The 25553-nt window shown below is 35.6% G+C and overlaps 3 protein-coding genes across 3 annotated transcripts in view; 2 read left to right on the top strand and 1 right to left on the bottom strand.

The window, feature by feature from the left end:
- Positions 1-1288: 1288 nt before the first annotated feature.
- Positions 1289-7561, top strand: LOC137927286 (ran GTPase-activating protein 1-like). Its single transcript, XM_068771069.1, has 6 exons — positions 1289-1313; positions 1604-1699; positions 2444-2581; positions 3582-3691; positions 4761-4958; positions 7221-7561. Exons 1-6 carry the CDS (start codon positions 1289-1291, stop codon positions 7407-7409), a joined length of 756 nt encoding a protein of 251 aa, XP_068627170.1. The 3' UTR covers positions 7410-7561.
- Positions 7562-11454: 3893 nt separating this feature from the next.
- Positions 11455-12672, top strand: Urm1 (Ubiquitin-related modifier 1). Its single transcript, XM_068771259.1, has 2 exons — positions 11455-11655; positions 12541-12672. Exons 1-2 carry the CDS (start codon positions 11455-11457, stop codon positions 12667-12669), a joined length of 330 nt encoding a protein of 109 aa, XP_068627360.1. The 3' UTR covers positions 12670-12672.
- A 1352-nt stretch (positions 12673-14024) lies between these two features.
- The window catches only part of LOC137927460 (lysosomal alpha-mannosidase-like), a 38681-nt gene continuing 27152 nt past the window's right edge, over positions 14025-25553 (bottom strand). Inside the window, exons 9-16 of the mRNA XM_068771274.1 lie at positions 23826-23918; positions 22957-23086; positions 22662-22740; positions 21636-21756; positions 19844-19952; positions 18621-18711; positions 16817-17322; positions 14025-15282 (exon numbers count right to left, since the gene is read on the bottom strand). Coding sequence (XP_068627375.1) covers positions 14083-15282; positions 16817-17322; positions 18621-18711; positions 19844-19952; positions 21636-21756; positions 22662-22740; positions 22957-23086; positions 23826-23918 — 2329 coding nt within the window. The 3' untranslated portion in view covers positions 14025-14082. The remainder of the gene's footprint in view (positions 15283-16816; positions 17323-18620; positions 18712-19843; positions 19953-21635; positions 21757-22661; positions 22741-22956; positions 23087-23825; positions 23919-25553) is intronic.

Raw genomic sequence — 25553 nt, 5'->3', positions numbered from 1 at the left:
TGTACGGTAAAAGTCTTATTCTATATAAGAAGCACATCCTAGATAATGACTTATGGTGGACACGTAGCAGGAATAATGCAGAATCCTTAAGGATATAGCGGTGATGTCTTCTAGTTCTTTTCTGGAACGAGCTCATCATTGAAGAAATAACTTCTTTAAAGTAATTATAAGAACAGAAAATGCATTCATACCAACATATATTACTTAAAATTAATACGATAATTTGACGTTAAAGATAAAATTAATTTATACAAAATTGGAACTTTTAACAGGACTTACTGATCGATAATTTTTTTAATCTATTTTATTTTTGTCTCTGTTTCGCAAAGGGTAATAGTTGTGGAGCAGAAGTATAGATGTAAAAAAGCCGATTTTAAACGTTTAAAACCAAAAGTGGCGGTTTAAAACCCCAAATAAATCTTTTTAAACGGCTTAAAACTCGCCTACTAAAATATAAGAACAGTGTTTTTACACATCATTATCGACAATACTTGATCTTGTGTTAGTTACCTATGCAGTTTAATACCTATGTAGGTAAGTATATTACATATAAAGTACTATAATTATAAAGAAACAATATTACATACAATAGATTAAAATATGTACCTAAATCATAAAGAAATTGTGGATAGGAGTTTTGACCTTTATTTCCATGTAGTTAAGGTCTACTCAAAGGTCCACTCCTCAATTTCTGTTCAAAGAGTTTGCCGACAGAGAGCCACCGCCGACTGTTATGCACACACACAGTCTGTCAAGAAAGTAATGAAAAGAAATAAAGTGTTGCCATATTTAATTTTAGGACAGAAATATCAGTCAGTTTTACAAAGATAGTGGCGCCTCATAAATTTTCATGACTTTCTTGACTGTATGATCATCATGTTGTCGAGTGGACTGTGTAAGATTAGCCAGTAAAATAACCAATATAGTTAACTAGGTAATAGTTTTTCAACTTAGCTAGGTAATGTCTACGCTTGGAATAGATAATGTGTTTATATTTAAGAAAAACATAATCGTCAACACTAAACGTTTAAAATTGAAAAAAATGGGTTTTTTCGGTTTTAAACGGTTTTTTTCGTTTTAAACCGATTGGTTTAATTCGTTTTAAACCGGCCTCGCCTCTATAAGCAGAAGAAAGGAAAAACTTCACAATAACATCTTTTTAAAAAGTTTAGCAATAAAGATACCATATATACTTTCTATCAGACATAACCTACATGAGATATAAAGATACTTACCTACATGCCATATAAAGATAACAATATACGATTAACCTCCTAGTATTTTCACAATGAAGACTAAAACGTGGGGATTTCGTATGTTATATTACTATACTGTAAAATTTCTAATGGTTTGAACAGTTCATAATAAATTCCGCATATTTCTGCATATTATACCAGAAGTGTTTTTATATTTCAGTCAGGCAGTCCTATATTTTTTCAATATAGCCTGTCCAATAGAGAAAATACATGCACACTTTATATTATACATGATGATTAGTCTATGGATACAAGTTTTAAATCTTTTGTACTAATAATCAATCAACCTGTATAGTATTAAAATCTATAGCAAGTAAAATGTGTTTGTATAAATCTTATCATTACAGGTAACAGTCTCGGTGATAATTCGAATAAGAAGACAATGAAGGATAAACTTGGTCCGTCTGCAGAGCTCAGTGATGGTGAAGGCAGCGATGATGAATGTGAGATGATCTTTTATTATTTTTGTACATATATATATATATATATAAATTAGGGGGACCGGAAAGTAATGTTTTTTTCTGTCGACAAATTTTACAGAAAAGCCGATTGATTTGTAACCACTCTGGCATTGATTTGCATACAAGACGGCAAAAGGTTGTTGATAACGAAGGTGAACATATTGTTAGAAATTTAGTCGTGTGAATTTAACTCAAGAAAGCGACATTACTTTCCGGTCCCCCTAATATATATATATATATATATATATATATATATATATATATATATATATATATTAAAATTATAAGCAGTAAACTAGCACAGGCTATGATACGGTATGATGATCTAACAGCCAGACAGAAACAATAGTTAAAATAATTGACGTTAATATTTATCTTAAATTTATTTCTATTTACACAAGGAAGGTAATTTAATAAAAAGAATAGTTCCTCATACTACTATCGGATTATTTATTTATTTATACACAACAAAACTCCTTATAGAAAAAAATTAAAAGGAATTGTAACAAAATAACATAGATAATAACTAAAAAATAGAAACAAATATAGAGGTACAAGAGGCGGTGTTATCGCTCGTGGCAATCTCTACCAAACAACCTTTGTATGGAGATGAGAGACATGAAGGAGAGGGCAGTTTAGACTGTACATACATACATTACTGTACACACATATATAAGTATTTTATAGGCTTATATCATTATGTAAGAAATCTTGAATGATCATCAGATGTATCCGGTTCAGAAGAAGAAGAAGGCTCTGGTTCAGAGGCGGAGTCCGATGAGAACTCCGAGGATAGCGCTACAGAGGATGCCCAGCATAGGGAATCAGTGGACATTGGTGCAGAGATAAATCTAGATAACTCTGGTAAGAATCATCTTTTTTCATCAGCTATATAATCAGCATTTTCTATCTTGATCTTTAACAATGTTGTCGGTCCATCTAGAGGGGGGTTACCCATGCTGCGTCTACCGACTCTATGTAACTCCATCATCATCATCATGTCAGTTGATGACTTGTCTTGGGCTGTCCACATCCAGCTACCTTGTGCAACCTTATGTCGCCAGTCTTCCTAGCTGAGGGCCTAGCCACCCTGCACCACACGGGATCTATATAACTTTACTATCATCATCATATGCGAACCATAGGACTCGCTCAAAGATCACCACGGTGACTGGTCTTGCACTGTCTACATCCAGCTACCTGGTGCAACCTTGACTACGTCATCTGTCTACATATTAAGGAGCCTATCCACGTTGCAGTAATAACAGTCAAAGATGTCCACAAGAAAGATCTCACTCTAAGTTCGACACCATCAGTCTTGTATTGCCCACATCGGGCATTTCTTCTTGATATGTCGGTCCACCCAGTGGGAATAAAGTTATTTGCCCAGCAGCTATTTCTTGCTTGCACCTACAGTAACTTGGGGAGTACTTCAAGGACTTCACCTTGGACTTGTATTTTATTATTAGGATGACAAAGGTCTTTGCAACTCCGTCCACCAGTGGGAAGTTCAGCTTGGGCTGCCATTCGAGTCTAGCAAGTTATAAGAGATATACCACCTATGAATTGATGTCATCATGATTACTTCATCCCAGGCCTCCCCAAGAAATTCAGATTAGACCAAGTGAGTGTCTTTTAACCTTAAAAAGGTTCATTGTCCATCTAGTAGGTGGACGTCATACACTACACTTCTTGATCAGATGTTTCCACACCAGAACTTGGTGTTTAGGTCTCAGAGGCCAACAGTTTTGGATGTGATCTGTCAACTGCCATTTCAACCTGCAAATCCGCTGGGCTATATCAAGATATATTCAACCAAATAATTTAAATATATAATGATGTTTCTTATACTTTCAATCCGCAGGTGTTGAAGAAGTGAAGACGGACGTGGGAATGTTTTTAGACAGCCCAACACTGGACAATCTGATGAGACTCGGACCAAAGGCAGCCGACATCATCGATTCACATCTACAGGTGAGTTTTGTAACTTATATATGGTATAACAGTGTAACAAAGGTTCATAGAATTTTTGTCTTAGACCATCTTGAAAATATAGTTGGCACTGGTGGACCCACATTTCAACCAAAAATCGACTAAAAAAAAATATTACAATTGGAGTTTCAATTATGAATTTATGGTTTAGTTTAAAAAAATGTAAAATTTGTTATATCAATTACTTGGTTGTATCAAGAATACAACAGAGAGAGGTACCTGAAGTTGTACCAAAATCTTATTTGTTAATATAAGTAGTTTAATTTTTCTTCCTAAGCCAGATGGTTAAAGTGACATCTCTCTCTTGTGCGTCGGTGGTCATTTATTTTTATTCAAATGATTTTAGAACAGTGTCACGGCAACATGTATGTAAATATATATATATATAAATATATATATGTACATGTTGATAAAAAAAACAACTGCCATATGGTCAACTGCCTTATCTGTCTGAACTCCTCGGATGCATACGGTACAGATCTGTCCAAAATAAATTAAGCTATATTATATCAAATCACTTTAGGATACAGTTTAAAATTGCTTGCCCTGGATGTACTGCAAACTGTAGGATCATAAACAATAATATTTCATTCATCATTTTAAAGTTAGGACATGGTGTTTACTTTCAATACTGAATAGCTATTAGAGGGAGAAAGTTATAAATTTTAGTAAATTGTTTATATCATAAGCTCTATGGTTTACTCTACCAGACGAGTCCAAGCTCCTACTTGACCAATAAAATTCAAATTCATTAAAAATAATACATTTTCATATCGTGGCAAACATGGCATTTCATGGCAAAGAATTATTGATTTATATAATACCAATTTGTAACATTCTCATATGAAATTTTACATAAAATTTTTGCACAAACGGTGACAATAGATTCAGTAAAATGATGTGATACAAGGTAATCTGTGCACATTGTGGGCGAAAGTCCAGCGTTGGGTAGGTACATTGTATGTTTGTACAGTATAGTTGAGTTAATAGGTTAATTTATAGCGATATTATTCTTCCATCTTAATGTCATCTGTATATATTCCTCTGTCAGGCGATAAGGGACCCTACGGACCTTATCACAGCGTACGTGGAGGCGACGTTCTGCGTGTCGGGACTGTGCGAGGAGAGTGGGCTTGCAGCAGAGGTGGCCCAGGACCTGTACCCCATCATGCTGAAGCGAGCTGGTCAACAGCACGCTGCCGCTTGGTTACTAGCAAACACCATGCTCCGGGGCCTGGGTCTTATCAAGGTTAGCTAATACAATCGTTATGTTCTATTATTTATCATATTTATATATGTAGATATATATATAATAGTCCAGAGGTTTCAAACCTTTTTAGTTCTATGCCAAATTAGGCATAAAGTTCTTACGCCCTCTATGTAGTATACACCAATATCTCACTTTGAGTCGTGATTACGTCCAAAAAAAACATGACACAAAGTAAACTAACATTTTCTATAGCAAACCAAAAGATCGAAGATAGGTTCCAGGGTTACGTAAATAAAACTTTTAAAGAAGAAAACTGAACAAAGTAAACATATAAAAAACAAAAATAATATAAAATCTTTACATATATACATAAAACAAAAAAGAAAGCTATTTTTAAAAAAATTAAAAAATCATGAAATACATTTAGGATAAACAAAATTAAAATCAATCACTGTTTGATGAGTCCATCTTGGCAAAAATTAGTCAAAAGTTTGCTGAAAGCTTTTTTTTTTTCAAAGTAAAAAAAAATTCCTTGTAGCAATTGATATTAGTAGCTAGCGTCTGGAACACTTTAAAATCATTCCGCTGCCAGGAACGTTTTTTTTTTAATTTCTGCAACCGTCGCTTCCTTATCAAATCGTCCAAGAATATCTGATTTTGTCTCTAAATCTGATAATTTTTTTATTTATGGTAATTCTTTCGGCAGCGCCTTTTCCTCTCATTTGGCAAAAAAAGTTACAGATGCATGTAAAAAAATTATCTCTGCCAATATAATAAGAAAATAAATATGTTTACCTTTTTTGTAACCAGAAACAACACAATTTATTTTATAAATTTATAATTCTCTCTTATAACAAACAAAATATGATATCTAAAATTAGGAAAATCAAGTGAAAATGAAACTATAATAAAATTGCGTTGATTTTTAAAAAGGTAATCCCCGATTTGATAACATGATGCAATTAGAAACAAAAGTGTTGCCATCTTTTAGAAGAAAACAACGCAACCTTGAAAATCTAACGACACAGTAAAAATCAGTACTAATTAAGCAAAGCGAAGTGTTGTTATTATATATATGTTATATGAAAAGGGTTGCAAGCGTGTTGAGTCAATTTTAGAACTGCCCCCCCTCCCCCTGGGAAACACTAATAGTTCAAAATTGCAATGCTTGAACGTCTTTGTGTGTGTTGCCAGTAATAATATGCATCTGAAATTTGAGAGCTTATAATGAACCTTATGTGAAGGCTCTAGGTAATACAGTGAGGAATGGAGATGGCTATGATTTAAGAAAAGAGGATATCTGCAGAACCAAGGTCCACCGATGATCACCACTGCAAGGCCCTATGACTCTTTCCCCAAAGAATGCTACGATGACTGATCTGCACCAGCTCGTGGTCGACATTCGAGAATCTTTCAGCCCTAACAGCCTTCGGTTGCACCAACGGTGTACCTCGCCCATTTCCACTTCAGATGTGCAATTTCTCAAGCCATCGGTGACCTTGCTTCTTGAATCTCCTAGTAAAGCTTTCCCGTTGCACTCTGGGTGACCTTGAGATCAACATATATAATATACAGGATGATTGGTTATAGCAGCAATATAGTCTTTCTTTTCACTACTATCACTTAGATCATTTAGAGCAGAGTTCCCCAAACTTTTTTGTGTCGTAGACCCCTTGCCATGTTTTTCCGTGTTGGGTAGACCCCCTACTTACCTGATATTGATTTCCTGTAAATTTATAACTGTAGTGAAGTTTAGTGTTAAAAACTTAAAGTAAAACACGTGATAATTTATACATTTATTAGGGTTTTACAAGTTCAAAATGTATTGCGACCAAGTGAATACCAATATCCTACAACTTACACAATTTTATAAACATATATAATATTTTTTTTACTTCATAGGTACTTTTATAAATAATGTAAATGTTTTGATATTATAAGATAGTATGATGTAAGTAAATAGGTACTATCAGTGTATGTGTTGAGATCCACTATCGTGGACCCCCATTTTCATTTCATGGACCCCCAAATTTTTTTTCGCTGACGTAGACCCCTAGGGGTCGATACAGACCACTTTGGGAATCACTGACTTAGATCATTCAAAGAATGCTTACTTATTATTGTGATGACAAAATATATATTTTATATTAATTGTTACGGTATAAAGTGAATTAGTATTGTTTTGGCTATAACTAAATCATTCTGTATATTTGTATTTACAAAACCAAATGGAATTGGATATAATTCACAAGAATGGTTATATGTGAAATGAAAAATTTTAATGGCCTTCTGAACTTGCAGTCAGAGAACAAGCAGTACAGGATCAGATGGAAGACTTCTGGTTGCTACAGAGCGTTGGCTCGTGCATTGACCGCGCCCGCCTTCCCAGCAGCTCTCAGGGATACTCTTCGCTTCTTCATCGCCAGCCGTCTACCTGCATTAGCTGATCGTGGAATTGTAGAACAGCTCCCTGAACTTTACCGGCCGTAGCTGGTGCCGTACAGCAGTGGACATTTGTGATTCAAAAGTGACATAGTGATCAAATACTAAAGAATAATTTTATTTCGGGCGCCATCTGTTGTCGCGACTCAAAAACTGGAAATAAATTGTGGGTACTCCAACAAATATACATTTTAATCGTATCGTATTTTTATTAGTAGCACAGTGATGTATAGTGTACAATAATTTTGAAACGTTTCGAGCGCCATCTGTTATCCACAAATGAAAAAGATTTTATCTGCTGCGGGTATTCGGACAATCTAACATTCTATGCATCATTGATTGGTAATAAAATATACCATGTATAAATTATGCTTTTTAATTTATGGTTCAATAATTTTCTAAATTAATTTTTATTGAAATTAATAAAAAAGCACAATTTTAGTTAAATTATACTGTTTCCATGCATGTATAAGTTTGAACAAATCAATCTTCTATTAAAAAAATCAATTTATAATAAATAAAAAAACAAAAATACATGGTTCATTAAAACGTTACGGGCGCCATCTGTTATCGCGACACGAAAACTTTGTTAATCAACTTGTGGCTATTGAGACAAATTAACTTTTTATCCATGTTAAAATAATAAGCGGCACAGTAAAACATACAAAGCGTAAATTGATTTTATAACAACGTTTCGAGCGCCATCTGTTATCGCGACATGAAAACTACTAATAAACTGCGGGTACTTGTACATTTTTTTATTTTACATTTTTGCCCGGATATACAGAATGAAGTGAATAATAAAGGATCGTCATTTCCAGGTTTCTTTTTCTGAACTTCTTTCAAGAAACTGGTTGGTTTCAGTGGACTTTTTTTTCGGTGGGGGAAATCTTCCGGTATTCAAGATGCCCTGCCTCTGGGGGGAGGACAGGGGTATGTGGGATTCCTACCCTCTACTCCCCCCCCCCGGTGGTCGCCCTCTGCGCTAAACGGGGGACCGGGGGCCACGCGGTCTTCCCTCGCGCCGTGCTATTTTTCGATAGCCCGTCCCGGGGTATGCGTGGATACGCTACCCCCGAAACCCTCGTGGTGCTTGGTTTCAGTGGACTTCCGCAACCTGCACAGCTACGTTTCTACCAAAACTCGACTAAAAATGTGATGATCAGATATAACTACAAAAATCTGCTTTGCGGATGAATTACAATCACCAATTAATAGTTTTAGGTGATAATTTGTCGCTTTGCAAGTTTCAAAATTCTGAATATGGAATATGAAATCTTTTACATATGATAGACGTTAACCCTTTCCACTCCAAGGCTGTTATGTAGCATCGATAAAATTTAATTGAATTATAGTATCTTGCGATTCTAGTATATGTTTCATTCATTCGTGATTCAAACATTTTAGTAACATAAATCTTTCCTGTTTTAAAATTAACCGCAAAAAGAAGTATTACACTATGTCGAGTATCACTCGACAGTGGAGCTTGTGGAACAAAATCAGTGTCGAGTGACACTCGACATTGGAGTGGAAAGGGTTAAGTTTCTTAACCTTTGCAGTCGATGCTGCCGCATGTCGCACGTGTTATTTTAAAAATAAAAAGAAGATGAGATTAACCCACGAAAGAATACGAACTGGCAGCAATGGACACAAGCTGCCACTGCGTATACCGCGAAGTGGCGAACCCAATAATATATGTCCCTAGGCATATTTAGTGTGCGAGCGGGCGCGCTATAGGAGCAAGTGAGACAGACTACCGACCCGCAATTCAAATATATATACAAAATTTTGCCATAGTAATCAACCCACATGTACAATTTATTTCTGCCCACGTTGAACTACACCAATACCTCACTTTGCGTCGTGGTTACGTTCCAAAAAAACACGACGCAAATTGAAACGCCGCAAAGTGAATTAAGATTTTCTATAGCAAACCATGTAAAGATCGAAGATAGGTTCCGGGGTCACGAAAATAATACTTTTTAAAAAGAAAATTGAACAAAGTAAACATTTAAAAATCAAAAATAATATAACTCTGCCAATTAATAAATTGGAAAAATATTTACCTTTTTTGTAAACAGAAAAAACGTAAAAATTTATATAAATTTATTTTCTTGTAAAAAAAGCACAACACTAAGTAATTGAAACTGAACTCTAAAATTAGCAAAACAAAGTGAAAGTAAAACTGTATTCAAATTGCGTTGTTTTTAGTTAGAAAGGGAATCCCCGAGTTTTGCTGGCATGTCGTAACTAGAAAGTGTTGCCATCTTTTACAAAAAAAAAATTAAAGACTCGAACCCAAAACAACGCAACTTCGAAAAAAACGCGAAGCGAGGTATTGGTGTACAGTAAAATTGTATATCAGAAGCACATCCTAGATAATGACTTATGGTGGACCCATAGCAGGAATAACGCAGAATCCTTAAGGATATGGCGGTGACGTCTTCTAGTTCATTTCTGGAACGGCCTCATCGTTGAAGAAATAACTTCTTTAAAGTAATTATTAGGACAAAAAATGCGTTCATACCAACATATATTACTTAAAATTAGTATGATAATTTGATGATAAAGATAAAATTCGTTTATACAAATTGGAACTTTTAACAGGACTTATCGATAACTTTTTTTTAATCTATTTTATTTTTGACTGCTTCGCATGGGGTAATAGTTGTGGAGCAGAAGCAAGGAAAAACTTCACAACAGATCTTTCTAAAAAATAAAACAATAAAGATTTATGCATAAATACTTTTTATCAGATATAACCTACATGAAAATTAAATAATCAAGCCATATAAAGATAACAATATACGATTACCCTCCTAGGATTTCGTATGTTATATTACTTTACTGTAAAATTTATAGTGGTTTGAACAATTCATAATAAATTATAAAACTGTTTTTGTATTTCATTTCGGCTGTAGGACTTTTTTGATATATAACGCTGATGTTTCGTAATTTCATGGTTTTTTTGAATATTCTATTTAAATCTGTTTTAAAAAAATACAAATTTAAATCGATTTTTTTCTAAACCATATTATTTTGTTTATAAATGCAACTTCAAATTACTATTGAATAAATTGTAGAGAAATGTAAATTAGAAGCATACTTATATTTATTTCTTAAATAATTAAATTTAAAAAATCCGTTTTAATCTGTACATACACACTTTTTCGAATGATTTTCCTGTCATTATCTTTACGTCGCATTGACAGAATAACATAACCTTTAACTATCAAAACAGTCTTTATAAAATATTGCGCTGAAATATAAGAATTTATGTTAAATTGATAGCTTATAGATATGTATTATAAGTTTCAAAATTTTATGAAGATATTCATAAATTGAAGTTAATGTCGCAAATTATTTACTAGTTTTTTTACAAAAGGTTCTAATTAAGATTTAAAATAATACTACGAGGGACAACTCAAGTAAGTATAATGTTTAACTTTGACACACGATGTAAATAAGTCAAGGTACTTATATAGGAGCTTGTTTTTAAAATACTTTAATCTATATACAGTGTTATCTGCTCATTTGGTATCATTTAATATATCCCCTGTCCAAAAATCTATGATTTCAGAAATTATAATGTAATAATATAGTATAATATATTTTAAAGGGATTACTACATATTAAAACTAATCAGTCCTTGCAGATTGTACTGTCAGAAGTTATTCTTTTGTCACATTGTAATACACAAAATAAATAATTATAATATATTTCAAAGTGATCACATTATACACAGTGTTTAAAAATATGTGTAGAAGCTTTAAAGTTTTTTGCTGCCAATTGTTAGCTCTTTGACCACTGTTTTGCCTACCTATAGATCTGAGATGTGGTCACTCACAATGGGATTTATAATAAGGCTCAAGGTCATCAAAAATGAGGAAAACCAAGGATCCCAATGTAGGATTGATGGTGGATAGGCAATATAGTTACGGAAGCAAGAAATCCCTGGATATGGGACAAGACCAGTCACCATGGTGAAATTTGGGGGAGACTGATGCCTTGCAGCAGGTGTTTTCCAGCTGATATAGTCATGATAATTACATACTGATTTAAACTATAGCAAAATTGATATTTTCCAGATAACATGGGAGACACATTGAAACTGCACCTGCAGTTTGCAGGAGGTGCCGAGCTATTGTTTGACAAGATAAAGAAGAGAGATGTGGAGTTGCCAGCTTTAAAAAAGTATTTTCCGGATTGCCAGCATGATAAATGGAATATCAGAGATCTACTGATATGGATTAAAGATAATCTTTTAAAGGAGAGACCGGAGCTATTTTTACAGGTATACAGGATGTTTCGTTATATATGTAAAAGCTTTACTATGCCTTGGATAGATGTCACTACAAGGCACAGATCTCCTCCAAAGATTGCCATGATGACTGTCTTATGTTGTTCAGCAACTTCCCGTATCCTTGACTATTCCCCACTTTATAGCTGTTGGTAGTATGAGCATTGGGACCTATCTACTGGTACTTCAGCTGCAGGAAGTCTTCTAGCTTAGCAGCGAAACTCCTGACTTAGTCCTGTTGCTCCCTGGATGATCTTGAGCCTTATGAGGCCTGTTGTTAGTGACCTCGTCACGGATCCATATGTCATTGTTGGCACACACATTAATCAAAGACCTTTGTCTTCAAAAATTGCAGTATTTTGGACTAGAAGTGGTTTCATAGCTTCACAAACGATGGGCAACAGAGTTCGCTGCAGCAAATGGTCTTTTTCTCGAAGTTAGGTTGTTGGATGGTTTATCCTAGGTATATAAACAACTACTTGAGAAGACATGACATGGAAATTATACATGACTTTTGTCTTTGCAATGTTTATTCTAAGCTATCTATCTCAGTAGAGCCTCTGGATAAGTTCTGGAGGCTTTACATAGATCATTGATCATTGTACCTCGGATCATTATTAGTAAGAATGTAATAACCACATGCACACCTGTGCGGATTCACTCACCCACGAGTATTATGCAAAATGTATAGATATAGCCGCACAATAAAGAAGAATGAAGCAAGAGATTGCAGAAGGAACAAGCCAGAAGAGAATCAAGAACCAAATCAATCAGCAACAGTAGATTAGCCATATTGATTACAGTGTTTCTTATAAGTTCGACTTTTACATAACATTAAGTTGTACAAAATTGCTCCTATATAAATAATGTCTATTTCAGGATGATTCGGTGAGACCAGGTATTCTGGTTTTGGTGAACGACGCCGATTGGGAACTCTTTGGTGAACTGGAGTATGAGCTTCAAGCAAATGATGTCATAATGTTCATATCGACATTACATGGTGGTTAAATATATTGTTGTATTATTTTTACAAGAACTACCATGACTAACTAGTGTTGTATGGAAAGAAAAAAACTATCTAAAATTTAATGAGTAGTGGTTAGAAGGCCTGGTCTGATTTTACACCGCAGGTCGGTACTCCCCTGATGGTGGTAGTAAGCAGCCCCACGAGAGTAGGGAGCGCCCGTAGTAGACAGGTTGTGTTAGTGCTAGTACGAGGTACAAATAGATTCAACCTCGATGACCGAAGGTTATTTTAATTATAAAACTCGAGGCGATATAAAGATTGCGGCGTGAATTTAAAGATGCTCCGAGACGAGTATTTATAAAGTAAAATAGAATTAGCCCCGGCGCATGAGATGTCACATAGCTCGTGAACGCGACAAAGGCCAGGGTCCTTCTCCCGGGCAATGGATGTATACTTCTGTAGCTGGTGCGGGGGCGCATTGGAATGTTTATTATTAAAACACAGGTCCGCTGAGCCGATAGCACGCTTCCACGATCCCACGCCACTTGAGATGTACCTTGCCCCTCCAAGTGTTCAAATATTTTTTTACTGTATTATAAATTATGTGACATTTCTTGCGTTTATGGATGGAATGTTAACATGCAACATTACAATGTAATGAAAATAATGAGACGGGTTATATCCTTGTTAGAATATCAAACCCATATAAATTTTTCAACAATCTCTGTTGAAATTCAATAATCTGGATAAAAATCTAGCTTGTACATGTTTTTTTAATAGCATTAATTTAAATACAAAATGAGTGTATTTGACGTTGATTTATGGGAAACGCTTGGTAAGTATGCAGGAATTTTTTTAAATATGCTTGTGATGAAAAGAAGTAAGTTTGAATGAGATTTTATAGTTAATGTTCACTAACTAATAAGTTAGATAGATGGGAAAGAACAAATAATAAAGTTCAATATTAAACGGTTTTATTTAGAATTTAGTGCAGCACAGAAAGGAAGAGACAAAAACTAATTTTAGCCAAAGAGAAAAACATTAAATATCAGAATTACTATTTTACTACAAAGCGAAAGAATATAATGCAAGGCTTATTGCGTCGCAAATGAGTTGCAAGTCGCGGCAGCAAGAAGCGTGCGATCAGCGCGCGAGCATAGCCGACAATTGCGAGCGGCGGCCGGAGATAGCCGAAGTTCACCGATGCGCCGGCGCAGGTAACAAGCGCTGGCGTCATGTGCGTCCTTTTAGGTAGCCAGAATTACATCATCATCATTTCATTTAAAGGATATCCACTGGACTCAGGCTAGGATATCCAACAGGACTACTAGGAAGCGAGGTGACGTTTCATGTAATATTTCGTGATGTTAAAATAAAAAAAAAGATTCAAAATTGTAATAAGATTTATTTGTTTAAAAAATACATTATTTTTACACTTTATGATCTCTGTTTATCTATAAGACATTATACTCTGCTATGAACGTGCGAATTTGCTTCGCCTTTAACTGCACCTTCAGTCCATCATCTAGAAGACGTTCTTCATACTCATCAGCGCTATTGTCCTTGTGGAACTCTTCATCCGTTGTCCAAGTCCATCTCTCTTTATCCTTCAGCCATTGATTCGCAGCCAAGGTCGTCTCTTTCAAGTTTCTGATCTTGATTTTAGTGAACAGTTTCTCCAGATCCACTTCCACTGTGGAGTTGGTGGATTTGTCCAAATAGTTCTCTAACCTTAGCAAAACTGTTGACTCTTTCCATGGCTCCAGGGTTAGCAGGTGGATTCCATTCGGCATGTCTTTAACACCCTTAAATATATTAATAAGTTTAATCCAGTCGGTTAATTGCAGATCTTCGGCATCAGCAACCATGGTTATTGGTTGATATTGGAATAGAAGAACTTGTTTCTTATCGTTTATGACCTCGGCGGGATTATCTGAAGGTTTAACTAAGATTCTGTGCTGTCCTCTTACGACTAGACCATCACCGTTGATGATTTCATTCAGGGCTTCTCCAACTCCGAAAGCATCATCATGCAGAAGTCGTCTATGCAGCATCAGTTCTAAATCACCTTCGTTAAGAGAAGTTCCACCTTGTGATCTATCAGTGGCGACAGTTAATCTCACTGCATCATCTTCTATATACATCTCATTTGTCACTGGATAATAATTTCCAGCTATTGGTTCCTGCAATGTGAGGTTCCACTGTGGTCTTTCATTCAACTTCCTCTTCAACATCTGTCTCCCATTGGAATCCGTGTAGAAGACACCGTCATTGGAAACTCCTGTTTCATATTTGACCACGTATTCTTTACCAACACCATCTTCCACAGGAATAGAGCCTATTACGAAGTCATGTTCTATGAAGTCCAGACCAGAGTACAACCTTATGGTACTTGACGCGTTATCAAGGTACCGAAGTCGGAGCTCAGTTACAATAGGACCTTGTCTCGCTTCCATGGTTAAAGGCTTCAAGGCTATTGGGGAGGAGTCCTTGGGTCTGAAGATATAAGCTCCTGACGACCTTTGTGAAGTATTGGAGTTATCTCCTGAACAGCCAGTCCAGTAGTACATGCGAATGGTGAAGTTCAATGAGCAGTTCCGTGTGACAACCTGTTTTGCTTGACCCGTGGCACTGTCGACGTGTAGTTTTATATGCTGGAAGATTAGGTGTGTTTTAGATATACAGGGTGATTATATAATCTATAACTATAGGTGTAAAAGTTTTGATGAAGGCATTGCTAGGTATAGGCCTCTTGCAAAAACAACCACGATGGCCGGTCCTGAGCTGCTCGCATGAACTATGTCGTCGGTCTAGGGGAGATGGGGGGGCTTACCCACACCGCATTTACTGGGTCGTGGTCGCCACTGGAGAACCTAACGATCCCAACTGCCACTTAGACGCGATATTCTTCGAGCTACGATTCAATCTATTCTATTCTAACTAATTTTCTGTCAACTAAATGTATGATATACCCTAATCAAATGCATAGTTTAAAAAATAATAAACAACGTAATGATAACATTGTAAAAAAAATTAGTGTTTAGCTATTACATATTAAAAATAATTATTGTCTACTATCTGTACCTGTAGATTTTGTACTGGCAGATGTTATTGAATTGTCGCATTACTATATAAAGAGTGTATATATATATATATATATATATATATGAAGCCAAGAATGACGAAGATCAATAGCCGTTGGGGTGGATAGGTTCTCGCCCCCCCCCCCACCCCCAAACCGACGACAGTTCAGGTGTCGCTGAACGATACGATAAATATATATGTATATATTATCATACACACATATATATATATATATATATATATATATATATATATATATATGTATGATAATATTATATATATGATAAAAACCAGAATCAAATTAAAATGTCGTATGTACTATGCCAGTTGAAAGATTTGCATCCAGGATCTTTTGGGTTACCTTGACATTAGACTATTAGGTCGCATAGTACCAAGAATAGACGACCCACGGTATCCTTAAAGTTTGGAGACCACGACAAACTCGACGTAAGACATCTTCCCACAAAGTGGACAAAAGATGATGCAGGCCGCTATCAACCATCCCTATTGGTAATCTATTTATGTCCAGTAAATTTAAAAAGTTCAATAAATCATCACCTTAAAACATCTTAAGGCACTAGCAGCTATGTTTACTGATATGTGATCTGTCTACTGCAACTTCAACTCTCCAATCCGTTCACCTATGCATCTTATCATTATTCAGAGACTGGTTTTGACATGATGTCATCATCATATAAGCTGATGGATCACCCGTGCAAGGTAAGGGTCTCCCCCAAAGATCGCTATTATCACCGGCATGGTGATCCCAGCGTCGGTCCAGCTAATTGAGTGGCTCGTGGTCGCCAAGAACCTTTCGCCTTTTTTAAAGACCCCCGCTATTGGGGGCCTCTCGTACCCCTATTTATTGTGGGACAGGGACTTGGTTAACAATTTATTTTTTTCACATGAGATTTTTATTTTCTTACTCTTCTTTCATACTATATTCTCTTTCAGTCTATTATCTCTCTTTCATACTAAATTTCTTCTATCTTTCTCTATTGCTCTGTTCTACTTTTATTCCTCATTTCTTATTACCTTTCGCGTTCAGCGATCGTCGCCTACTGCACCTACTTCAGACAAGTAATTCCTAGAGTTGATACTTACCTCATTTTCGACTACAACATCGTCGAAGGCGCTCACGACTGCCGGTTCGTCTGAAAGCATTCTCATATCCTCGTCGTTCAAGGTCGGGTAGTTGAGTTTCTTTGCGAGATCCTCCCTCTGGTGCCCTCCCCTCTGCATGTTCCTCTTCACTTCTCCTATAATCCTCTCCAGCTGTAGTATATCATCACTGATTGCTTCTCCGCCATTCTTCAGGATATCCACGTTCAGGTCTGTTGCTTCTATATTCCTTGTATTACCATAGTTTACAGGATCTGGTATACGTTTAGCCTTGTTTGATTTATCACTAATGCTGGTATGTTCTTTGATATTTGCTTCTCCTGCGTTTCTCTTTGATTTTGGTTCGTTGCGAGTCACGTAATAGGATACGAAGCCAAATGGAGGTAGCGGTGCAAGGAAGACCAGCTCGTGTGTTGCAATTGATTGTCTGGTTGGTATAGCTCTCACGAATTCTGGTATATCTATCATTTGTGTTATTATTGTTTTGCCTGGAACAAAAATATATTAATGCACATTAGATATTTGTACTTAATACAGAGTGATTTGAAATTGGTTTTTAAGAATTTAATGGATAATTGACTTATGGTCTCTATTAAAAATATTATGGTTTCAGAAATAATAAATAATGTAATGATAGCATAGTAAGAAAAATCGTTTTCAAATTTTGTATTTTGATTACAGATTGCAATGCCAAAATTTATTAGCCCGTTGCATTTCAAGAGTCAGATTATACAGGGTGATTTGAAATGGTTATTAGAGCTTTTTACTGGAATATGATCTATATATTCAGTCCTATGAAGTTTCAAAAATATCTATCTCACATAAATCTCCACGTACTGACGACTCATCACGATATCTTTGGAACCATTAATCTTAGTGACTTCAAATTTGATAGAAAAATTCGTTTATTAAATAGAGGTCAGCTAAGAACGGATTTTTTAAAATTCCACCCACAAGTGGAGTTGAGAGGGGGTTTAATTAAGTTCGCAAGCCGGGTCGTTAACACCTTGTATGAGTATATACGAGAAATCATCACCTATATAGTGACTCATCACGATATCTCTGGAACCATAAATCTTAGAGACTTCAAATTTGGTAGAAAAATTCGTTTATTCAAATAGTGGTCAGCTAAGAACGGATTTTTCAAAATCCCACCCACAAGTGGAGTTGAGAGGAGTTTAATCGACTTCGCTAACCAGGTCGGTAACACCTGGTATGTGTATATACGAGAAATCTCTACCAATGTACTGACTCATCACGATATCTCTGGAACCATAAATCGTTAAAGACTTCAAATTTGATAGAAAAATTCGTTTATTCAAATAAAGGTCAGCTAAAACGGATTTTTCAAAATTCCTCCCACAAGTAGAGTTGAGAGGGAGCTTAATTAAGTTCGCAAACTTAAGTTAACACCTTGTATGTGTATATAAAAAAAATCTTCACCTATGTACTGACTCATCACGTTATTTCTGGAACATAAGTCTTAGAGATTTGATATTTGGTAAAAGTACTCCTTTCGCCGAGTAGAGATCAGCTTACAACAGATTTTTACAAAATTCCACCCGCAAGGAGGGTGAAGGGGGGTTAGTAAAATGAAAATTTAAAATACTCTTATACTACAAAATAATGTACAAAACATTTTATAAAACTACCCCCATTAAGACAGTGGGCGCCACGAGAAGCGGGTGCTTCTAACCGGCTCTATTGGAGATCTAGAGGCTATGTCCAGCAGTGGGCGTCATTTGATAATGAATTATGAAATAAATATAAATTAGAATTCACTTACCGGTGTGATCATATATAGTGTAATTGCCTAGAACAACGGGGATCCTGACGGGCTGTACCACCTCCCATGCCAGGGCGTTGTATATTGTAATCTATGGGAAAGTATATATATATATATATATATTTATTTAATATTTTTTATTGGACACGATAAGATACATTTAATAAGTTTTACAATAATATACAGAAAAGTACAATGGGCGGTCTTATCACACAAGACAATCTCTTACAGACAACCATAGTAAGGAAATGATAAAAGTACTTACAAAGGGTAGTTCACGTGTACAAAAAAATATTATATATTCACAAACAAATTAACATAAATATACATAAACATACATAGATATACATACATACGTATATAGCATATATACTTATAATAAAAAAGGTTTAATACATATACAATATATATATATATATACGACACCAGCAGGATACACTCTTCAATAATTCACATTTTGTGCATTAATTATATAGGATTTCCAAGATAGGCAGGTTCATCCTCTGCGTACCATAATACGACAATTCGTCAACACCTCCTAACCATGGCGATTATGATGTATGCACCCATAGATATCTTTGTAACAGACCTATGCCCTACAGTGGGAATATATGGCCTGAAACGACTACGGACATGTGGCGTTCATTAGAACGCATCCAAATTTATTATCTATGAACGCATCTGTTTTTGCATGCCCCCTCTTACACTCGGTACATCTCGCTCTCTCTCTCACGCGCCGCGCTACCGGCGGACGCGTATCTAACCGCTGTTCGACAAAGGAAATACTTGTAACTCAGATTGAGATTTATTATATAAGTTTAACCATCCAGTGTTTTTCTTTACATCGAATTATCTATTACGAGACGAGGGGCCCATACTAACGACCACCCCTCAGACATAACGACTATCTAATGCCGACAGATGGCGTTGTCTGTGGAATAATCTGCGCCAGTTAAAGAACTGAATCTTTTTGGACTTTTGAAAGGCGGCATTCGTTATGTACATATATATATATGTATGTATGACGGCATGATGCTTGCGATACATACACTAATTATATATACATACAACAATACAAAAAATACAAGGGCGTTTTACACAAGATAAAGCGAAAATACAAATATAAAACCTAACGTAATAAAAATCAATATAAAAAGTAATCATTCGGAAATACAATATAGCATAAGAGAAATTAACTTAATGTCTTCTACGAAATCTCTTACCACAAAACTCTTTTTCTCTTCTGTAACTCGACAGCTGGACTCGTTGAAGTGACAGCGCTGATACTGCAGAACTGGGACGCTGGGCAAAGAAGATCCGCGAAGCACTTTACTGTAAACAAAATTAAACTTTAATTTCTTTATATAAGGCTTATTTTCAAAAAGATATGTCTACAAGCTACTAGTAGTATATATATGTACACACACATATACATATACATATATATCATATTTTATGCCAGTTTCAGTAGCACTACATGATAGATGAAAGGAACATCGCCTCATTGGTCAAACTGGTAAGCCGCCAGAAGTTTCTGGATTTCTGTCGAAGGGTTTGTATTAGTCAAAAATAATTAAACTCAATATTAGTATAAAAAGGATTATAAATTATGACTCAGAAACTATGTGACATATATATATATATATAAGGAAGTAAGAAAAGACCAATATTTAGCCAACAAAGTGCACCGCCCTCCAGCCCGCTGATAAATGCGCATGCGGCAAACAATGCGAATTACACAACTGCCACCGCCAAATTACTCAACACGTGTTTCACCCCTCCACGGGGCATCCTCAGTAGTTATGTTACACCGATTAGTGCCAAACAGTGTCTATGAAATAAACATCATCGTCATCGATGATTCATCGGGTCGATCTTTCATAAAGTAATATCCAATTTAATATTATTTATTGTACACGCTTAAAAATATATACAGTTGCGTAATAGTGCATACGCATGCATAAACAAAAATGTACAATGGGCGGTCTTATCACACGAGGCAATCTCTTACAGACAACCATAGTGACAACAGTAGAAGTATAAATAATGGGTAGTTATAATGGACATATAGACGAAACATACATATGTATATAGCATATATACCTATAATAAATACGATATAATACATAATTATAAACATAAAAATATCAAATTGACTCGGATCGCACTTGCCTCTGGATAAATAAACAGAGAAAGAAAAAGAAATGAATAAACAGATAATGATAGGTCTAGTAAATAGTTCTTAACAATTTTCTTAAAAATAGGCAGTGACTTAGAATGTCTTATACTTAGTCTAGCTATAAATTCTGTTACTGGCTGTTTACATTCTTTAAAAAAAAAACATTAATTTGAATTTCGAACATTAGCTTCTACGGTACAAAAATAGACTCCTTTCCCGCCATTATTGTATATTTTTTTAGAATAAATTGTTTTGAAAATAGAGTCGAAATTCTATAAGGAAGCAGAAAATCCTTTCCAGAGAAATGAGAATCCCACCGAGGATACTTTCTCGGATCATCAAACAAGATTTAGGTCTAGATGCTTACCGGAGATACACAGGACATATCTTAAATCAGGCACTAAAACAAAAAAAAGTCCAAAGATCACAACAGCACAAAGAAAAATGCGCCGGCATTTTTAATTTCAGGTTCTCTGAAGATATTAAAAACCTCTCATATGGTGAAGAAATTGAAATTGTGATGTGGAAAAACGCTTATTTAATTATTAAAACAATTTGTGCGCGGAAAATGAATAATTCCCCTACGCGCGGTTGCGCATCGAACCATGGCTCAAATCCGACTCTCTAGAACTCCAACGGCCGCGGGCGCACGTGCTGCGTCTTGGCTAACTGCCAAGAGCAAGCGAGAGCGCGTATCGTGCACGCCGTGCGAGTGAGCGAGACGAGTGGGCGAGACGAACAAAAGGTTAAGCGTTGTGACGACGTCCGCGGGAACTTTACACATATGGCGGCTTTTTATATAGCAATATTATTACAAAATTCTGTTATATACGCACTTGAAAGCCTGGTTCGGAATGATGGCGGCGTCATCTATTGCTGCGTTGAGCATGCGCACGTAGTCATTGGCCACGTGTTGCTTCTCGGTGCCTGTGATGGCGTCGTGATGCTGCATCACGCCTGGAAGATGAACAGGAACCATAGATACCAATGCATTTACCAATGGACATTAAAATCTCTTTCTACCCACAATTATTTGAACTAGAACTTTGTATATGAAATTTAAACACAAATTGAACACCTCTATTTTTTTTTATAATGGCGCCCAATATTGAGGACCGTACATACTTCCTATCTTATAGGACAATATTTGATATTCTTTAATGATTTTTTCAAATTTCTTTCATTTCTTTATTCTTCGTACAATCTACCTTTGCCTGTGATGGCGTCGTGATGCTGCATCACGCCTGAAGGATGAACAGGAACCATAGATACCAATGCATTCACCAATGGACAATAAAATCGCTTCCTATCCACAATTATTTGAACTAGAACTTTGTATATGAAATTTAAACACAAATTGAACACCTCTAATTTTTTTATAATGGCGCCCAATATTGAGGACCGTACATACTCGCTATCGTATAGGACAAGGTTTAATATTCTTTAAAGATTTTTTCAAATTCCTTTCATTTCTGTACTCTTCTATTATTCGTACGATCTATCTTTCCTCTTCTTTCATTCTACATTTTTATATCATTCTTTTTCATACAGTACTGTTCATTCATCGCCTCGCTTCCTTCGACTCGTTTCTCAAATATCTATATTAAGGGTGACCGGAAAGTAATGTCGCTTTCTCAAGTTAAATTCACACGACTACATTTTCAACAAGTTTTTATTTCTAATCAACAATATGTTCACCTTCGTTATCAACAACCTTTTGCCGTATAGTATATAGATCAATGCCGGAGCGGTAACAAATCAATCGCTTTTTCTATATATGTCGACAGAGGCGACATTACTTTCCGGTCCTCCTAATATTAAAAGTACTACTACTATATTAAAAGTTAAAAAAAAACACTCACCCATTGCACTTTTTAATTCGTCGATCACAAACTGGTTGTGTTTCGGTAAATCTACCAACACCTGAAGGTTCTTCACCATCTGAAATATTAAAAAATATATATAAATAATTAAGAGATTTGGTAACAAACAATTTGATAAATAAAATCTTCAATTTCTTCTTTTTTCACCACTTTTTTCATAAAAAATCCTGAATAATAAACAATAGCGCGGTGCAATCTACTACCAGCGCCATCTATTGGCCCCGTCCAAAGTAACAACGTTCTAAAATAAATAAACAGTATTAAAAGTACTCACCTGAAGGAAGACATTCGAACGACGCTCGAAGTACTTGGTTGTGGGACGTGAAGTGAAGTAACCAGTCCAATAGGCCGTGGGATCGCTGGCGTATGGGAAGAAGTCGTCCTGCTTCGACGGTAGACTGGGGCTGGTGGGCAACATAAATAAAGTTAACCCTTTCCACTCCAATGTCGAGTGTCACTCGACACTGATTTTGTTCCACAAGCTCCACTGTCGAGTGATACTCGACATGGTGTAACACTTCTTTTTGCGGAAAATTTTAAAACGGGAAAGATTTTTGTTACAAAAATGTTTGAATCACGAATGTACTATAATTCAATTAAATTTTATCGATGCTACATAACAGCCTTGGAGTGGAAAGGGTTAATAAAGTTTGATTTACTTTTGTAGCATATGGTACGCTGCTTGGAAACTTTCACACAGAAGCGAGAAATACAACAGGAAAATTTCTCTATAACCTGAAAGATTTAAGCTTGTCAAGAGGTTAACATTGTCGCTGCAATTGTTCTAAAATTAATACCGCGGTGGTACAATCATTGATGTAACGGTGGTACAATAATTGATGCCGCGTTGGTACTCTCATTGACGCTGCAGTGGTACACTCATTGACGCTACGGTGGTAGAATAGTTTATGTCAAAGTGTCATAATAACTAATTTCGCGATGGTACAATCATTGTTTTCAAGGTGGTACAATCGTTGCGCCGCGGTAGTACACTTCTTGACGCTGCGGTAGTTCAAACATTGATGCTGCAGTGGCACTGTTATGATGCGAAATTTGCCGCGGTGGTACAGACATTGAATCCGTTGTGGTACAAACATTGATGCCGTAGTACTGCCCTATAAAGATCCGAAAAGTTTTACTTACTACGCATCTTTCACTGCCTTTAAGTAGCAGTTAGGTGTGGAGTAGAAGGCTTTGATGTTCAGTCCATCCTTCCCGGCCTTCAGGTTGGTGTATCTGAAGAAATTGAAATTATTTATTTACTTCGTTATATATCCTGTGACCTCACGGGTCACTTCGGAACGCCTTGTTTAATCAGCTTGTCTGACAAATGTATCCTGAGGCAATTAAATATTTCAGACAGTTAACCCTTAATATCCTGATTTACGAAAGTGATTTTTTTTAATATGTTTGCTTGAGGGTCTAGATGAAGGGAAAAATAGATTTTTTTTTTTAATTTCGATGGAAAGAATATTATACAACAGTAAAATTCGTACAGCCAACCTATAAAAAAAACTAATAGTAATGTAAACATTCGGTTTAAAAGATCGGTATCAAAATTGAAACTGGGCTATTAAGGGTTAACTAAGGTAGAGTATAAGATAAAAAATAAACCTGCTTCTCGATCCCTCTATGAGAGTAGAGTTCTATTATACTCAAGTTTTTTTAGAATCTTTTTGAAGATCTAAGCCGATTCGAAGCAATAAAACTGAACGAAATAGATCTTTCTAGAATAAAAGGATATTATTTTTTTTAATTCATTTCAAATTAGGGCGCCAATAGCTATACATGCATATAATTAAATTAGAAATAAAAATATCTATTCAAGTAGGTTTTGACATGCGCTTTTGATTCACCTGCTCAGAACGCTGATCTGAATTTTAACAATTTTTTCATGTCTCCATTATAACATCAACCATGCAAATTTATTTATTTATTTACTTTATTGGAGATAAACAGTAACAAAAGGCAGTAAGAAAGTACAAGCTTAGAAGCTTAGAAATATAAAATTAGTTACAATTGTTACTTTATAACTATCTCACTGAGAACATATAATTATTTATAGTCAAACAACGAAAAAACAAATAAAAACATTACTAAACAGGGATCAAAGACTATGGTTTATATATTTATATTATGGTTTAAATTGCATTGTATGTACTCAATAATTTCGAACGAGTCAACAAATGAGTCAACAAACCAAGTTACACAAATATAAATGTTATAATAAGATTTATTTAATAATACATTTGATTTCAAATATAAAACTAAGAAAAGAAAGGTCTAAGATATCTCGTGGAACTTTATATATGCCATAAATATGCAACCTTATATCTAAATGTTAATAATTGAATTAAAAACAGAAAAAAGAAATAAAACTGCAATCTATACAATAAAACAAGACGAGAGCAATCCTATTGTACGTTAAAATAAATACAACCAAGATTTTAATACTTTGCAGTGATATTTTACCGTAAATAGTAAATGATATAAAAAATGAGTACAGTAGTACGGAAACTACTGTACCGTGCCTTAGGAAAGCGCGGTGAGGCGGGGTGGAGAGGTGAGTAATAGCGCCGCCTATGATGTACTCGTACTGATGGAACTAAACTCCGGGGAACCCCGTTTCGCCGCGAACATAGAAAACGTCTCTGTTTTTAAATAATTCATTTATATGCTTGAAAGCCTTTAGCGCAGAACAGATGACAGTTGAGGCTTTAGAATTCTGGAGTGGAGACGAAGGTGGACAGATGACCTTGTAAAAGCGCGCACCACCGCGAAGCTCTGAAACCAGGTCTTTTCTACCGGTCTTATCGGAAATATATAGGAAAAGCTCATGTCTAGCAGCTGACGAGCTACATCTGAGATGAT

This window comes from Battus philenor, unplaced genomic scaffold (genome assembly GCF_028537555.1).
Source record: "Battus philenor isolate CCGP_79_NKW_IND1 unplaced genomic scaffold, ilBatPhil1.0.hap1 SCAF_30, whole genome shotgun sequence".
NCBI classification, from domain to species: Eukaryota; Metazoa; Arthropoda; class Insecta; order Lepidoptera; family Papilionidae; genus Battus; species Battus philenor.
The sequence above is the reverse complement of the archived record's forward strand: the minus strand, read 5'-3'. Positions and strand labels throughout refer to the sequence as shown.

Coding starts and splice junctions, on each gene's coding strand:
- LOC137927286 (XM_068771069.1), top strand. CDS start 1,289: ATGAAGACTAAAACGTGGGGATTTC. Junction 1,700..2,443: donor TGAAGGCAGCGATGATGAAT/GTGAGATGATCT, acceptor AATGATCATCAG/ATGTATCCGGTTCAGAAGAA. Junction 4,959..7,220: donor GGGGCCTGGGTCTTATCAAG/GTTAGCTAATAC, acceptor CTGAACTTGCAG/TCAGAGAACAAGCAGTACAG.
- Urm1 (XM_068771259.1), top strand. CDS start 11,455: ATGGGAGACACATTGAAACTGCACCTGCAGTTTGCAGGAGGTGCCGAG. Junction 11,656..12,540: donor GACCGGAGCTATTTTTACAG/GTATACAGGATG, acceptor TGTCTATTTCAG/GATGATTCGGTGAGACCAGG.